The sequence below is a fragment of the Thamnophis elegans genome, chromosome 16 (assembly GCF_009769535.1).
Source record: "Thamnophis elegans isolate rThaEle1 chromosome 16, rThaEle1.pri, whole genome shotgun sequence".
Taxonomy (NCBI): domain Eukaryota; kingdom Metazoa; phylum Chordata; class Lepidosauria; order Squamata; family Colubridae; genus Thamnophis; species Thamnophis elegans.
In genome coordinates, this window is record NC_045556.1 from 23,745,792 (window position 1) to 23,764,109 (window position 18,318).

Sequence of the window (18,318 nt, forward strand, 5' to 3'; positions counted from 1 at the left end):
TAAAAACCAAGGAAAGGAATTCTTCATGCTGCATAAATTAGTGAGGCCTCGACAGCAAGGTCAGCATCTTTACTACTAAAGAGGGATGGAAGGCCCAGGCTGTCCAAAACATACAACAAAGTGCTTACATATGCTGACAGCACATTTATACATTTCTGAGCGAGGAGGCGGTTTTGGAGGCCCAGCCAGGATGTAAATCCTAGCATCACCCACTGGCTGAATGAGAGATGATGCATATGGTAATGCCATAAGAACATGTTTTCTGTGCCCAGGCTCAGTGCGCATTACACACACTCACAGTTATTTAGTCACTGGTGATTGGTTTGCCATTAATTCAGTGAGGAAGACATGACGCTATTGATTATCACAAGCCAAATCCTAAAAGGAATATCAGTGAAACATGAAGATGCAGGTGGGATGTTCTGGAAGTAGAAATGGATATGCATTTGGGTGTGAGGGAGGCCAACTGGTGAAGTCTTGTGTAGCCTGTTATGAGAAATCCACAGGTTTGCCTCATTCTGCTGCATCTCTACTTGGGGCAATAGACATTTTAGCATTCCCACATGAAGATCTTTCAGAAGAGAGACTGATATGCAGAATGAATGCTGCCAAGTGGTTTGGATAGCATTTGTTGGCTACTGGTCAACTGGCCTCCCCTGGAAGGGGAGCAGATTTTGTAAGAGGAAAACTGCCTTTCTTACAGCTCAGACTTGCAGGATTCAGGATGACAAAGCTGCTGATGTGGATGCTGCCATATGAAAATGATAAATCAAAATCATTTTCAAATAAAGCCTTTTCAAGCTTTGGCATTTGAAGCTTCCTATCATTAAAGCTTCTGTTTTTTTTCCTCCCAAGTGCTTAACAGATGCTTGGCAAACCCATCTAGCTTTAACATGAGCAATTCTTAGGGTACTGGCTGTAGAATCAAACCCATCTAGCCTCTACTTTCTTCCTCTGGGGAAAAAAAAAACACCTCTTACTGCCATCAGCTCAAATATACTGCAGAGAGAGAAAGGAGGAGCAGGAGGAAAAAGCTGAAATAAATAGATGAGGTGGTTGACCACTGGTGGATTTTGGAACTGAAGACCCTATTAGATCAGACACCTCTTTTTCAGGGATAGTCCACTGCTAGCTCTGCATCTTCTCAAGTGACCGGGTGGATGGATGGATGGATGGATGGATGGATGGATGGATGGATGGATGGAAGGAAGGAAGGTAGGAAGGTAGGAAGGAAAGAACAATCACAAATGGGTATAGGTTCATACTTAATATTTCATACATCATACAAAACCAAGATCTGCTTCTCTATGATTTACCAAAAAGCCACAATTGTATGGCTACAACTAGAATTACTATGTAACAATCATAAATGAACATTGTATTAAGTTGCCTCTGTGTCATTTGTCACAACCACATGTGGGCAAATCATTGTTCTTTTCCAGTTTAATGCTACATACTGAAATCCTAACTTACCTGAAGGCCTATCAACAAAACCTGGATTTAAATCTAAATTCTCTCAAGCAATGTCATCTCTCTTTCCTGTGGAATTCCTGCTGTTCCTCTTATGTGAGTTAGAGAACAAAAGCAGCAATCTTTGAGAGTTTCAGAGCCTTCAAATGGAAAGAGAGATGGGAAATAGAAGCTGCTGTGGATTTTATTTGTCCCATTTTGTTCAGTTAATGTATTTTAAAGCACAGCTCTCTCTGTCACAAAAATGCCGGAAATACTTCTGCAGGGTGTTCGCCTAATAGATAGACAGCATAATAGAGCCGAGGTGGCGCAGTGGTTAAATGCAGCACTGCAGGCTACTTCAGCTGACTGCAGTTCTGCAGTTCGGCTGTTCAAATCTCAGCGGCTCAAGGTTGACTCAGCCTTCCATCCTTCCGAGGTGGGTGAAATGAGGACCCGGATTGTTGTTGTTGTTGGGGGCGATATGCTGACTCTGTAAACCGCTTAGAGAGGGCTGAAAGCCCTATGAAGCGGTATATAAGTCTAACTGCTATTGCTATTGCTATTTTAAAAACTAAAACAATGAAAGGACAAAATTTCACAAAGAATGGAAAGGGTAATGTTGTAATGTGAGATTTAGTTCATCTACAGTAGAAAGATATGTTATTCTGGTAAAAAAAGGCTCAAACATAAGCTCCAATGATAAAAAAAATCAAAATTCCACATTAGTTAGTCAACGAGGGCTTCCTCTTCCCTGGCATCTTCCCCAACAAGGGGAGGGCCCAGAAATTCCACTTGTTGTCTGTGATTATTGAACAGTCGTATGCAATTCTATGTAAAATTGTTTAGAGTAGAGTACAGTAGAATAAAAACTTTATTGCCACTTTAAATGTACACTAATCAGCAAACATTAAAATGAAATTTTGTTGCATTTGGCCCTCAAAAGGTAACCATTATGCATATACCCACATGCCATGCATACATGACCCAGAGTCTAATTCAAATGTAAATGGTATAATTCAAAATATACATGGTGGGGGGAAAAGAATCCTGCAAGTTTCCAAGACAGATGGCATAAGGAACAAAGCTGTTCCAGAATTTAGTAGTCCTACTATAGATACTTGGAAACCTCCTCCAAGAGGGGGGCAACAGAAACAGACCATGAGGTGGGTTTGTGGGGTCTCTTAACAAGGCTTAGAGCTCTAAGAATACAACCCTTATAAGCAGCATCCTGAATAATGGGAAATACAGTAAGCTTCTTATAATCTTCTTGACTGTCCTCACCACTCTCTGTGTGGACTTTCTATCTGAGGCACTGCTGCCACCAAACCAAATAGGAATGGAGTTTGTTAAAACACTCTCAATTGTGCCTCTGAAAAATGTGGCCAGGACAGAAGGAAAAAGATCTGCACTCCTCATCTGATGTAGGAAATGCCGAGGCTGGTTTGCACGCTTCCCTAAGGATGACATGTGAAGAGACCAAGTCAGATTGTTAGTTATCTGCACCCCTAGCTACTTAATACTGTTAACCGCCTCTACAGCTGCATCCGTGATACTGAGTAGAGGATGACTAGCCAGCTTTCTCTAAAATCAACAATGATCGCCTTTGTTTTGTTAACATTCAAAATCAAGTTATTTTTATTGCACCTGTCCACCAAAGACTTCACCTCCTTCCTAGAAGAAAACTTGTTTAAACTTTAAACAAGCAGGCAAACTGCATTTGGTGAATTCCTTGCATGCAGAAAGAATGACAAGACAATAGGAAGAGCAAAGCATTTCTCTCCATGCCAAACAGGAATAAGCCAGGCATTTTTGTTTAGACAGGTTTTAGGGAAAGCAAGATTCCAGGAGTGGAAGAAGAAACCCAGGGTGAAATTAGAGGAGGGCATGAGAACCTCAGGACAACACATCACTCCCCCAAATCACAGGCCACAGAGCTTTCAAGATTTAGTTATCGCAGGTGAAGAGCACCATCCTCCTCCAAGAATAAGATTGGCCAATTAGTTCTGAGATAACCAGTCAGCTATGTCAAGGGACTAGTTTAACCACTGTCTCACCCTTCTGGGATTGGCCCGCCCCCTCGTGCCAGCAGAGAGGGCTCTATCTGCCACCTGTGGCACGCATGCCATAAGTTCGTCACCACGGTCCTAGGGTAAGATGGAAGGCCAATAACTTTAATAAACAAATCAATATTATAAATAAATAATAAGGAGCTGCAGTTGATGGACAGGTGCAGCAAAATGTGACTTTTGGTGAGATGGGTAGCTACTATATATAAATCTGATATATGAATAAAATTAAAAAGTGGCTAAAACCAGTGTGGTATGGGTGAGGGGCTGGAGGGATGCTTGAATGCTTATTCTTAGATGCACAGAGCACCTCATTCAATTCAAGTCAAACTTGGGGAGAGTTTGAAAAAAATGTTACATCTATTTTAAAGACCCCAATAATGTTTTTGAACATTTTCCAACTCAAAAGAACTCTGCTCTTAATTTTCAACTAGCAAGACAGTAGGGGCCTTCAGAAAGAGATTTTTTATCATAAGAATTATCAGCCTTCTCTCCTGCAAGAGAGTGTTTAGGGAAAGCCTTACCTTCTGAATCAAGCTTGCAAACTGCAGGTTTCTTGAGAAGGAAATGTTTAGAATGGTGTTATATGCATTTTCTCCTCTGTTCTCCAACAGGGCTTCTACTGCTACCCTCCTTCTGGCACTCTCTATGACAAAAATGGAGGTATCAAAAGACAGCGTGTAGGCGGAGCAATCCGAATGAGATTTTCTCAGGACCCGTCTGCAATATTCCCTATGAAAAGAGCAAATGTTATGGCAGCAGCAGCCAGATACCAAGGTCTGAAAGAGCATTAAGGGCATTTGTATGAATTCAATCCCTTGCACAGATAGACTGCAGTCAAGGCCAATTAGCAGCTGAGAGTACAATAGTGCTGGCAGCAGCCTGAGTGAAAGTGTGACCTTCACTGAGAATGATCCTGCCCTTCCAGGACAAAGGAAAAGAAAGAGATTCACCAGTTCAGGGTGACTTCCCTTCCACAAAGCTCTCAAAAATCCCTCCCAGATCCCTCTAACTTTAGGCTCACTCCAGAAGATCTACTCACATTGCAGTTGGGACATCTGTTTTAGCATCAAGAACCAAATTAGGGATGCAGTGCTCATCTTCGTTGCATCCGTTCCAGAATGGGACCTATTGGGTAGAGGAAAAGGGTTGGATGGTTTAGTCTAGGCATCCTCAGTGCTTGAAGTTATGCACAACTCAAGGAAAGACTGGCAATGTTGTCTCCTCACTAAGACAAAGCAGAAATCCTAAATCTTGTCTGTGGAGATTCAGTCATACAAGTCATGGTTGTCCCAAAGGTGCTTTTTCAAAAGGCTATCGGACTTACTGTTTTTTCTTGAAGATGTTTTGCTTCTCACCAAAGAAAAACTGAAGAGGTTTTTTGGATGAGAAGCAAAACATGCTCAAGGAAAAATGAAGTTCAGTTGCCTTTTGAAAAAGCACCTTTGGGACTAACAACCCATTATTAGCCAGAGAGAAAATGCCCCGGTGATTCTGGATACACACAGCATGGGCTCCCAGTGACTATACTACAGAGACATGATTACTAGCCTCATCTCATCATTATCTTACAAATATCCAGGGCACACAGCACAGTGCAGTTACACACTTCCCTGCTTTCAAATACTAACTGTGGTACAACATATAATGCTGCCAGGTTTATGCAGCAGCACTTAAAAACTGTCAGATGATGATCTGTGCCAGATCTATCTATCTATCTATCTATCTATCTATCTATCTATCTATCTATCTATCTATCTATCTATCTATCCATCCATCCGTCCATCCATACACACATATTGTATATATGTTTATATCTACATCTATTTCTATTTGTTGCTGAAACTAATTTCTGAGGCCTGGGAACCATTTAGTTGTTTCAAATATCTGTTCTTGGGCTGGAATTGAAGAGCCAAAAAAATTCCAAAACAAACTGTGCATTGAGAATTCATAAATCCTTGCAAAATGTTATAATAGCACAGGGTATGTTATGTTATAAAGTAGATTGGATTTAAAGATTGGGCCATTTACTTTCTGAATATTTGGTTGTTTGTATTAGAACGATATAGTTTTGCTCCATGAAAATGTTGAAACATGTGAAAAAGGAGGTCTCCAGCCTCATTCAAACCAATTTAGGGCATATTGTTTTTTGTTATTTATTAATTTCATACAGATTTTAAACTACATAGTAAATATTCCATCAAAAAGACTCTATCCTCTATTCTCTGTTCTTTCTCACTCTACAATTTCTGGTTATCTTCCTTTCCTGACTCGTTTATCTCAGACGATTGTTACTTATTCTGTGCTGAATGAGGCTTTGGACCAGGGTCGGAGTGGGGAAAGAGACCCAAAGCCATAAATAAGCCAAACATTCCTTGCCATGGTTTCTAAATTTAACCCTGTTTAACCCTCACTCCAGGATCAGAAGCTGTTACGCACAGCCACTTTCAGTGAAGTTGGCCACCCATCATCCATCACTGGTCCAGTCTCAGGACTCTTTAGGGCATAATCAACAGAGAAGGTCACCGGCTTCACATAATCCGCTGTATCCTGAAAGAATAAAAAGAACCATCACTATCCTTCTGCTGACTGTGCTCAATGAATTGGAATCTAGTTAGAAAACTAACTTTTGGGTTTACACAGAACATTGCACCATAAACTATCCAAATGAGCAGGATTTGTCTTATTTTTATTTTTTTGTTTCTTCGTTTATTTTATACCACCTTAATTACAAAGCTCTGGATGGTTTATTACCATTGTCTATGCCCGGTCTTTTATAATAATACAAATGCTCAAGCTTTCCTATGACAATTTAAAAGTATGACTTTACACGAAAATAATAAGAAAAATGCATTTATAATCAAACTCAGAAATGAAAACCAAGAAACAAATAGAAACAATATTAAATACTTGGTAAACTAGAAAAAATGTAATGGACAATTTCACCACCAGATGGATTTGTAGCTGACTGATAAACCATACTCCAAGAGTAGTTCTTAATGGTACTACATCTACACGAAGGGCAGTAAGCAGTGGGGTATCACAAGGTTCTCTCTTAGGCCCAGTATTCTTCAAATCTTCATACATGACTTAGATGAGGGAATAGAAGGGGAACTCATCAAATGGCAGGAATAGCCAACACCACAGAGGACAAGGATCCCAAAAGATTTTGACAGACTTGAACAATGGGCCCTATCCGAGCTTCCTGTGGGCGGGGCCTGACAGGGAGTTGTTATTTCTAACAGCTCTCGAATCTTGGCTTGGTTAAACTGTTTAAACAGCAATCCATCAAACTGTTTAGCAGTTTGTTTACCTCCCCTTCGAGCTTAGAAGGGGGAGGTGAGAAGCTATGCTTGGGAAGCCCTCTAACTAATCCTCTCAGCCTAAAATCTGGGAGGAAGAGGGAGGGCACCGGCAGCATAGCAGCTCCGCTCCAGGATTCATTCTGCCTTTTGCTGCAGAATGAAGGTCTTCACTCATCCTCAGCACAATGAATGATTTACTGCAGATTTCAAGTCGCGCTGAACCAATACCTGTGAACTTCTAATTGTATGTATAAATCCTTAGCTCCATTTGTAAAGAATTCCTTCTGATAATTACTTGCTGAAAGATCTACAAAATGGCACCGAGATGTGTAGGAGCTGTGTAGGAGGGGTGAGACTCTGATAGCATTCCTGCGAAGCCTAGAAGTGATTTATTATCAAACTAAATAGCAACTGCTGTATAATTGGACTGTCTGGACTTTTTAATTGACTAAAGAAGATTAAAATTGAGATGGCTTCTAAGCAAAATTTTCCCCCTCCTCCCCCCATGTCGAAAAGTGCCAGGAGCTCACCAGCGCCCTCTACTAAATTACGGTCATTACTTCCTCCTACTTCTGCAGGGGAGCCCTTGACAAGAGAAATCTTGCAGAAAGAATTAATTGATGCATTAAAAAGTCATGCTGATACGATGGAAGTAAAAATCAAAGAAGAGATATCTGCTTCTAACAAACAGATTTCCGAAGAACTTATGACATGTAATCAAGCTATTAGAGGGGATTTCCTGATGGCTTTGAACTCCCTATCAGGCTACACACTCGGACTTGAAGAAAAGCTAGAAGATCTTAGCGACTCTAATATGAACTTGGTAATGAAGATGGATGTGGTCCAGCAAAAGGTCAGCAATGCAGAAAATGAAATTATAATGTTACAGTATAGACAAATGGAATTTGCCTTAAGGATAAGGGGCCTCCTGGAAAAAACACAAGAGAACCTGAAACAGATTCTCTCTGAAGCCTTTGACCTGATGATGGGAAGGTCAGGAGGGAATTTTGACTAGCAAATCAAAAAGGTTTATCGCGTTAACTCCTGGCTTGCAAGACGAAAGCAACTACCAAGAGATATAGTGGTGTATTTTGCTACTAGAGATATGAGAAACACGATATTACAGGAGTCCTACAAAACTAAGCTTCAAATTGGGGGTCAGGAGGTGACTGTCTTGAAGGAGATACCACCTAAAATGTTGAGATCTAGGAAAGACTATGCCTTTTTAGTCGAAGAGCTTAAAAATCGCCAGATACAGTTTAGATGGGACGCGCCAGCCGGCATTGCATTCAGCTATCTTGGACAAAGATATCACCTCAATTCAGTATGGAAGGCCCAAGATTTCTACAGCAACATATTGAAGGCTGGACACCCCACCCCCCATCTAGATCCAGAGAAAGAGAGCAAGAAGGACATGATGGACAGCAAACCACTCAAGTATTAACAAGGGCTGACCAACTTGTTCTCTCAGAGGTACAAGAAGCTAAGGAACAAAGACAAACCCGCGTGGTCACTAGGCGAATGGAACAGGAATTAAAAAAGCAACAAGCGTTCAAGAGCCTACAGGTGTTACTTCAGAAGCAGTGGGAGGAGCCAGGCCAAATATTAAATTCCAAGATGTTCAGATGGCTCTTAAAAAGCTTCAGGGAGATAAAGATGGCAACTAAGTTTCTAACTTGGAACATCAATGGCTTAAACTCCCCACAGAAAAGGAAGAAAATAAACCACTATCTTAAACAATTCAAGAAAGATATAATTTGCTTGCAAGAAACTCATATTAGATCAACTGATCAAAAATACCTGATTAATACAAGACTTGGACAACACTTTATAGCTTCTGCCACAGAGAAGAAAAATGGTATAGTTATATACTTAAGGAAGGATTTGAAAGCTGAATTAATTGAAGCAGACCCCCATGGAAGATATATTGCAATAGATTTGGTTTTAGAAGGGAAAAAGACACTGCTATTGGGAATATATGCTCCCCAATCAACAACAAGATAAATTTTATAAAATGCTTCACGCTAAGTTAGTACATTGGGACTATAGATCCTGCATATTACTGGGTGACTGGAATGCCGTTATGGATTCCAAGAAAGATAAGAAGGCTCTCCGCCAAAATACCCAAATGCGAGCAAAACTACCTAAGTCCTTCTTTGATATGATAGAGGATTTTGAATTGAGAGATCTCTGGCGAGAAAGGAATGCAGAAGAATATGACTTTACCTTTTTTTCTGATAGACATCAATCCTTTTCCAGGATTGACTTCATATTAACAACCAATGATTTGCTTTCTAGGGTAAAGAAGACGAAGATATGCTCCAGAGCCTTATCAGATCATAATCCAGTGTGGATGGAGTTGGGGGTTGGGATTTGAGCAAGGAGGTCTTGGAGACTGAATGAAAACTTATTCAGATATGAGAAAAACATTAATGAATGTAAAAAGTTGTTAAAAGAATATTTTGTTTTTAACATGAATGGAACATCTATGGAAATGCTATGGGATGCAAGTAAAGCGTATATGAGAGGCATTCTGATAAATATGAATAGACTACATAGACGCAAACAGGGGGAAAAGAGAATTGAACTTGAGAATGAAATTAGGAAGAGAGAGCAGGAGCTAATCTTAAAACCAGGAGACAAAAAGATTAAAGAAACAATCACATTATTAAAAGAGCAATGATGTCAGATCAGGCGGCTACCAATTTGCTATATGCAAAACACAACACTTTCTGTAATGCAAACAAACCTGGTAGATGGCTAGCATATCTGATTAGGAAAAAACAGAAGTCTCGTAACATATCGAAATTGCATTTTAAAGGAAAGGAAGTGTATCAACAGGAGGAGATTCTAAGGGTTTTTCGTGAATTCTTTATAGGATGATAAAATCCAAAGCTTAGCTATAGATAGATACCCGGATAAAGAAAAAATACTCATAGTTAAAGACGAGCAGAGGGAAAGACTGAATCAACCAATAACCTCGGGGGAAATCCTCCAGGCAATTAAACAGCTAAAAGCAGGGAAAGCACCGGGTACAGATGGCTTGATAGTGGCTTACTACAAAAATTTGCAGTTAGAAATGGTAGAACCGCTTAAGGAATTATTTAATAAGATCCAAGTGGAAGGGAAGGTACCTCCATCTTGGAAGACAGCCTTTATATCTTTGATACCCAAAGAAGATCAAGATCTTACTCAACCAAAAAATTATAGACCCATATCATTACTTAATATAGATTATAAAATCTTCACTAAAATACTAGCGAACAGGTTAATGTTGGCAATCCAGCAATTGATTCATAATGATCAAACAGGTTTTATTCAAGGGAGACAAATAGAACTAACGTAAATCTAATCCTCAATACATTAGAATACCTGGGAAAGAACAACCAAATCCCTACTGAGCTTATATTTTTAGATGCTGAAAAAGCCTTTAATTGAGTGAATTGGCAATTCCTACTGAAAATATTGCAAAAAATGCAAATAGGAGAGAGCACTTTTTACAATCAATTAAAGCAATATATCAGGAACAAGCAGCCCAAATCATAGTTAATGGAAGTTTAACAGATTCATTTAAAATCAAGAGAGGTACAAGGCAGCGTTGTTCCTTATCCCCACTATTGTTTATTATAACATTGGAACTATTGTTGGATAAAATACGGGGTTCAGGAGATCTACAGGGAATCAGGATTAGGCAGCAAGAATGTAGAGGCCTTTGCAGATGACTTGGTTATAACATTAACCCAACCACAGGAATCTAATAAGGTCTTAATGAATATGATTAATCAATATGGTCAAGTGTCAGGATTCAAAATAAACTTAGGGAAAACAAAGATACTAGCTATAAATATGAATACTAAACAAAGGGAAGAACTAGAAGGAATGACAGGATGTGAAATAGTTAACAAGGTCACATATTTAGGAGTTTATATCTCAACCTCAAACGGGAAGTTATATAAGTACAATTATGAACCACTATGGCATAGTATACAGGTAGAGATGAAAAAATGGGAGAAATTACAGTTATCTCTGCTAGGAAGAATAGCAGCAGTGAAAATGAATATTCTACCTAAATTTTTATTTCTTTTTCAAACGTTACCAATACTTAAAAATGATGCAAACTTGTTAGAATGGCAGAAGGGTATTAATAAGTTTGTATGGGTAGGGAAGAAGCCGAGAGTAAAACTAAAAATAACGCAAGATGTGCGTGAAAGAGGAGGCTTGAAATTACCCAATTTAAAACTATATTATGATGCAGTAGTTCTATCTATAATTAGTGACTGGATCAACTTAACAGATGATAGAATACTTAATATTGAAGGGTATGATTTGGTATATGGTTGGCATGCTTATCTGCTATACAACAAAAAGGTAGATAATTTTAAAGGTCATATTTTAAGGAATGCTCTACTGCGGGTTTGGAAAAAATATCAATACAAACTAAACGATAAGATACCTATGTGGGCTATTCCCAGACATGCAATAGAAAATATAAACATAGTACAAACACAGGATATAACTACTTACAGACAGCTTCTTACTACAGAAAGAGGTGTACTACAACTGAAACCTTTGGATGTATTAAAAAAGGAAAAGGTAATTCAAACCTGGTTTCAGTACGGGCAGCTACAGGCTAGATGGAAAATAGATCAAAAAATTGGCTTTATGCAAGTCGAGGATAATTTACTTAAACAAATTAGAGATCAAAGTCCAATGCATATAAAGAGATTATATATATTAATAGAAATTGACTCGGAAACAGAACTAGTTAAAGACTGTATGATTAAATGGGCTTAAAATGTTGAAGAACCAATAATGTTGGATACATGGGAAAAGATATGGGTGAGAAATGTAAAATTTACACAGGCCCAAAACTTGAGAGAAAATTTTTATAAGATGTTTTATAGATGGCATTTAGACCCTAAAAAATGGCTTCTATGTATCTGAACTTACAACCTAAATGCTGGAGATGCAATTGTATGGACGCTACATATTTTCATATATGGTGGACCTGCAAAAAGGTTAAGGCATTCTGGATAAAAATATGGTGGATTATGCAAAATGTTCTTTAAAAAAGGATAAAGTTTACCCCTCAGTTATTTTTGTTAGGTATAATTACTGATTGTACAGCTGTAGAGATTAATTTGATTTTGCACTTGATAACTGCAGCTAGATTGTTGGTGGCGCAATACTGGAAGAAGGAAGATTTGCCTACTATCCAAGAATGGACATTGAAAGTCACAAACTTAGCCGAGATGGCTAAAATATCTGCATATCTTAAGGACTATTCAAACGAGAGATATAAACGAGACTGGAAAAAATGGATTGACTATACTCAAAATAAATATGGGTCTAAGAAATTCCAGATAGCTTATGATTAAGATCAGGAATGATATAAATTGTTTAGAGTTAGCCTAGCAAGGAGGAGCTAAGCTCAATTTAAAGACGTTATTAATTTTCTATTCTCTCTTCAAATATATTTTAAACTGTTTTTCTTAAAGACTTATACCTTGTATTGGTTCTGGGAAGTCAGGGGGGGGAAGGTTCGGGGGTTGGGGGGGAGGGGGGGAGTGAGGGAAGTATACTAGGTTTGAGGAGGGGTGTTGGGTTTTAAGGTAATATGATTGTACATGTAGGAAGAGTGGGAAGCAGAGGAGAGAAGAAAGATAGAAAGAGAGGGATAGGAGAGAGGGCAAGGGGGGGAAGATGAGGAGTATAAGGAGGAGTGGAAAGGGGAGAGAGGAGAAGGAGAAAGGAAGGGAAGTAGAGTAGAAAAGGATGATGGAGGGAAGAAAGGAGGTAGGGAGGGGGAAGAGAGAGGCGGAAGAAATGTTGGATAAGGTATAAATATGGTGTATGGAGAGCAGAAGAGCCAATAATTGGTTTTTCTTTTTCTTTTTCTTTTTTCGGTAGTTGATGGCAAGATGAATTGATGTAATTACTTAATAACCCAACATGATATTGGCTATGTAATAGTATACATGTGATTATATGTTATGAAAATGGAAAATGGAAAACAATGGGCCCTATCCAACAACATGAAATTTAATGTGAGAAAAGCAAGGTTTTACACCTGGGCAGGAAAAACCAAAGGTACAAGTACAGATGAGGTGAAACCTGACTCAAAAACAGTAACTGTGAGAGGGACTTTGGAGTCCTAGTGGACAATCACTTAAAGGTGAATCAGCAAAAGTAACCCTTGCTTGTATAAACAGAGGCATAGAATCAAAATCACGTAAAGTACTGCTTTATAAAGCCTTAGGAAGGCCACACCTGGAATATTGCACCCAGTTTTTTGTTGCTATGATATAAAAAAAGATGTTGAGATGTTGAGAAAGAATGCAGAGAAGTGCAACGAAGATGATTAAAGGCTTGGAGATGAAAACATGAAGAACGGTTGCAGGATTGGGTTTGGCTAGTCTAGAGAAAAGAAGGACTGCGGGGGGGGGGAGGATGCATGATAACAGTATTTCCAGTATTTGAGAAGCTGCCACAAAGAGGAGGAGGTCAATATATTTTCCAAAGCACCAGAGGACAGGACAAGAAACAATGGATGGAAACTAATTAAGGAAGAGAAATAACCTGGAATTAAGAAGAAACTTCCTAACAGTGAGGACAATTAACCAGTGGAACAGTTTGCCTCCAGAAGTTGCTTCATCACTGGAGGTTTTTAAGAAGAGACTGGACAGTCACTTGTCTGAAATGGTAAAGGATCTCCAGCTTGAGCAGGAGGCTGGACTAGATGACCTCCAAGGTCCCTTCCAGCTCTATTCTGATTGATTGATTGAATCCAATTGTAAAGAGACAATTGTGGACTGAGACCACAATACATTTGACTATCAGAAAAGTGGGCAGAATTGGTTCTTTCTGCGGGCTGGTATGTGGGCCTGGAGCAGTGGTGGGTTCCAGATCCTGGTGCAATGGGGCCCGGGGTCCACCACATGAACGTGCGCAGTGTGCGCATGCATACTTACTGGCTGCGATGCTCTGCAACGCCTCCGTGATGCTCCAGCTGCTCGGTGGAACATTGCGCAGGCGCTGTATGTTCCATGTGTGCGCGCGGAAGCCCCGAAGAGCTCAAATACCGGTAAGGAGGACAGGCGGGCGGGTGGGCCCTCCGGAGCATCATACCAAAACGGTACCCGGTGCTCCCGGCAGGCACCGGTATGCCCGTACCGGGGCATACCGGTCGTAACCCACCACTGGCCTGGAGGTACAATGGCCAGTAGATATTTTAATTACCTAATAGTTGTGGTGGTGCTGTGGTTAGAATGCAGTATTGCAGGCTAATTCTGCTGACAGGCAGCAGTTCTGCAGTTTTAGATTCACCAGCTCAGAGTTGACTGTGCCTTTCATCCTTCTGAGATCGGTAAAAAGAAGGCCCAAATTATTATTGCTGACTCCGTAAACCACTTAGAGAGGGCTGTAAAGCACTGTGAGGAGGTATATATGTCTAAGTGCTATTGCTATTCTGTGAAAAAAAGTGCAGGAAATGTTTCACACAGCTGGATTGAAAACAGGAGCATCTAGGGAGTCTAGGGAGTCAAAATTGGCACACCTGTACAAAAGGGGCAGAGTTTCGGTGGTGCTGCCATGTCTGCCACTTTACAAAGCCGACTCCTACTCCAAAGACAAAAACAACATTTGAGTGCAGTTGCCCAACAAGAAAATCCCTACCAAGACATGAAAATCCATACTGTCACAATGTTCCTGCCTGGCAAGCAAGGTGGCTGCCTTGTGGGCAAGTCTCTCTCCATTTTCATCCAGGTAGGCTCGTGGCACATATCGTCGTTCATCAATGGTGAGGTTGTAATTCAATGCTGAAATAAAGGAAGATTGAGGTTAAATAATTTATTCCCCAACGTGAAATAAAGTGTAGAACTAAGTTGAGACCAGAATCTCAAATTTTTTCAAATCCCATATTAATAAGGGAGAATATTTGTAGTTCAGGATTGATATGAGGGGTCCTTGCTGCTCTCTGAGTTTGTTTTTCTTGCAGACATTTCACGACCTGACTAGGTAACATCATCAGTGCTCTGTGAACACTTAATCAACTCCTTCTGCAGCCCCATTCTTCTACAGTTAAATATGGTTCCGGAAACTGACACAGTTGTCTTATAAATATACTTCTTAAATAGGAAATTTACTTTAAATAAGCAAGTGATGATTAAATTGCAGTGATAGGAAGACGTTAAGAGGGGCTTCCTTATAATCACTGGATTATGGTGACAATTCCAGGCTTTTCTCCCCTTAGATGCTTCTTTCATCTCCCGGTTCCCTGGCCTGAGCGTCTGGAATGATTGTGTCCTGAATAAAAGCCCCCTCCCTGGGGGGAGCAATACAGACACCCAATGGGGAGAACAACCCTCAAGGGAGGGCAGCCCCTGCCACTTACCTACATGAGCTGACTGAAAATGAGCGGAGAGAAAAACGGCAGTGAAGCAAACAAAGGCTGACAGACAGGTGGCCTCCTTGCCATTCCGAACACAGTCCTTGGTGAAGATGTTGATTTTGGAGGGCTCAAACTGGAGGGTGGCATTGATTTGGACCACACTGCGGGACCTTATGGGGAAGAGGGAAAGGCGGCTGGTATCTTGAGCTAGTCCAGGAACGCATTACTGGGCGGGGGGCTCAGAGCTTTGGATTCAATAGGGGAAAAAGCTTCCTTGCTGCAGGTGTGTGCTACAGTAAGGCAAGGTGAGACAAGGTGAAAATTATCCAATAGGGTCTAAGGATGGCTTCTTGAGAAGAGGGTGGACATACCACAGCCTCTTTAAAATGCTAGGGTACCACCCCCTCCCACAGGGAAGCATTAATCACTGCCAGAAGCCATCCACATGTTATTCACAAGCCAGGAGGGGCATGGATCTAAAACATCAGTGCTTGCACTCATACTCCCTAGCCTCCTAATAATGGATACCTACTAACTCAGGGTATTGGTTAGGTTTTGCTCCCTTCCTCCTTGCCCCCCAATTTCACTCTGAATGAACCCGTCTTATATTTGATATGACCAACCATAATAGGACAGCACTTCCACGGGAGCCCACAGCAAGATCCACCAGCTTGTCTTCATTCATATCCAGGTTTCCATGGATGCTGCTCCCAAAATACATAAAGCCAGGAGAAAGGTCGGCAGCTGCAATTCTCTGGAAGTTCAAGGGAAAAATAGTTTTCTTTAAACACAGCTGTGCAAAAGCAATTATGTATTTTAGAAAGCATGCACACCCAAATTACATCTCTGTGTCCAAGGCCTATTGCTTGAGTTCAGTTCCCAGAGTCCCTAGAGGAGTGAGAGAAGATTGGCCTTGAAGAACTAATTGGGTGTGGCCATGACAAAAAGCCAGTCGGCATCAATCTAAGTTATTCTCCCTGTATTTAATAATTCCCTCTTCTGTTACATTCCACAGTTCTAACCTGGTAAATTATAATGTGGTGGAATATAAAAGGGTTTCTGGCCTCTTGTTACTCCCCCTCTTCATTCAAGGTTTTTTTTAGTTTTTAATACAAATTATACATATTATAGGAACAAAGAGTTGTTCAGGTCTTTTCTTTTACATCCTCTTAATTACATAGTCCTTTTTAACATCATAGTTTTGTTTTCATTGTCAGCCAAATTATTCTCTTCCATTATTTTTCACCTTGATAGTTATTTTTTCTTAATACATAAACAATATCTTCAATTGCAACTTCAAAGTTACACCAAATTTTCCTTTCTTATTTTCTCCATTGGTATATTTTGCTATAAACAGCATACATCCTCTAATTCAATTTAAGCATAGAGAACATTTCTTTCGAATGTTTTCTACCATTAACAATACACTATCATTTCTTTATTTCTTAATTAGTTACATAACAATAACAATCTTACTACTATTCTCTTTAATCTACTAATGTAACTCTTTTTCCCTTTCTTCCTCTTTTAACCGTTTCTCATGGGCTCTCAAAAATTTCAGTTTTAATTCTTTTCCTTCTTCTCCCCCTTTCCCCTAACTTCTTTTTCTTTTTCCTATTTTTGTGGTTATTCTCTTCAGAAAATTTACTTTTATTATTCTAGTAACTTTTCCTAGGGTTTTCCCTGTTCTCCTCCTTTCCTTACTATTTTGTGGTTTCTTTTTGGGGAGATCTCCCCCTTTGTCTGCTTTTTCTTTGTGACTGTAAATCCCAGTGAAATCTTCTATCTTTATTTAATTTTCAATTCTTCTTTTTTCCACCTTATCCTTCTGTACCTCATTTGTGCCCTCTTTTACCCTGCCTTCTCCTATTTCTTGTTCTGTATGTTCCCTTTGATTTCCTAGCTTTTCTTTACCAATTAACATTTCACACACGCTTTTCAGCATCATGAATAATTCAAATCTCCATTATGCAACTTTAACTATTTTAACAGATTTTAACATTTTTGGGTTATACCACATTTAATTGAAAATTTAGGATCTTCCAGATTCTGTTGCTCAATTTTAAAATAAATCCAGTCCAGTCCAACTTAGAGTTTCCTTTCTCTTCCACAGCTGTAGATCGTTGCAGTCAAACCAATGTTGCAAAGACAGCTACTCCTTAAAGATTCTCATGGTTTCAAAGTCTCTTCCTGTATCTAACAAGCAAAGTCAATGGGGAAGCCAAGTTCACTTAACAGCCATGTTGCTAACTGAACAACTGCAATGATTCTCTTAACAACTGCGGCAAGAAAGGTTGTAAAATGGAACAAAACTCAGCTAACAAATGTCTCGCTTAGCAGCAGAAATTTGGGGCTCAACTGTGGTTGTACATCAAGGACTACCTATACAATGATAAGCAAAGGATTATGCTGAGGAGCAATTTCACAGCACCGCATGTGTTGCTTAGACCTTGTTTTCCCCAAAGCCAAAAGGCTAAAAAGGCAGAAGGTTGGCCAAAGCATTTTTGACCTCCTAAGCAACCTCCAACCGTGGCAACTTTAAGACTTGTGGACTTCAACTCCCAGCTTCGCTGGCTGAGGAACATTTTAAGCAACATTTTCGAGTTGCTCATATCCAGGGCAACAGCAGGCCGACTGCTCAACGTTTGGGATGTAGCTCTGTGAATGCCTGACAGCAGCTGCTGTGAGACAGTTGGCACATAGGCTCACTCACGTCTGTAAAATAATTGCAGAAAGAATCATATCTTTGAGATGCGCAGATCCTTGGACATGTTTCATGAAGGGGCTTCTGGCCACAGGTGGAGTCTGAGGGCACACTGGAAAGGGTCAGAATAGAGAGTTGGAAGAGATCTTGGAGGTCTTCCAGTCTAGCCCCCAGCTCAAGGAGGAGACCCTATACAATTCCAGACAAGCGGCTGTCCAGTCTCTTCTTAAAAGCCTCCAGTGATGGAGGACCCACAACTTCTGGTGGCGAGATGTTCCACTGGTGAATTGTTCTCACTGTTAGGAAGTTTCTCCTTAATTCCAGGTTTGCTTCTCTCCTTGATTAGTTTCCATCCATTGTTTCTTGTCCTGCCTTTTGGTGCTTTGGAAAATAAGTTGGCCC

At 40.1% G+C, this 18,318-nt stretch overlaps 1 protein-coding gene across 1 annotated transcript in view; it reads right to left on the reverse strand.

The window, feature by feature from the left end:
* The window catches only part of ITGA11 (integrin subunit alpha 11), a gene marked incomplete at its 5' end in the record, with an annotated part of 87,993 nt that overhangs the window by 26,211 nt on the left and 43,464 nt on the right, over positions 1 to 18,318 (reverse strand). Inside the window, 6 exons of the mRNA XM_032233173.1 lie at positions 4,043 to 4,250; positions 4,561 to 4,646; positions 5,958 to 6,068; positions 14,498 to 14,640; positions 15,216 to 15,382; positions 15,836 to 15,966. Coding sequence (XP_032089064.1) covers positions 4,043 to 4,250; positions 4,561 to 4,646; positions 5,958 to 6,068; positions 14,498 to 14,640; positions 15,216 to 15,382; positions 15,836 to 15,966 — 846 coding nt within the window. The remainder of the gene's footprint in view (positions 1 to 4,042; positions 4,251 to 4,560; positions 4,647 to 5,957; positions 6,069 to 14,497; positions 14,641 to 15,215; positions 15,383 to 15,835; positions 15,967 to 18,318) is intronic.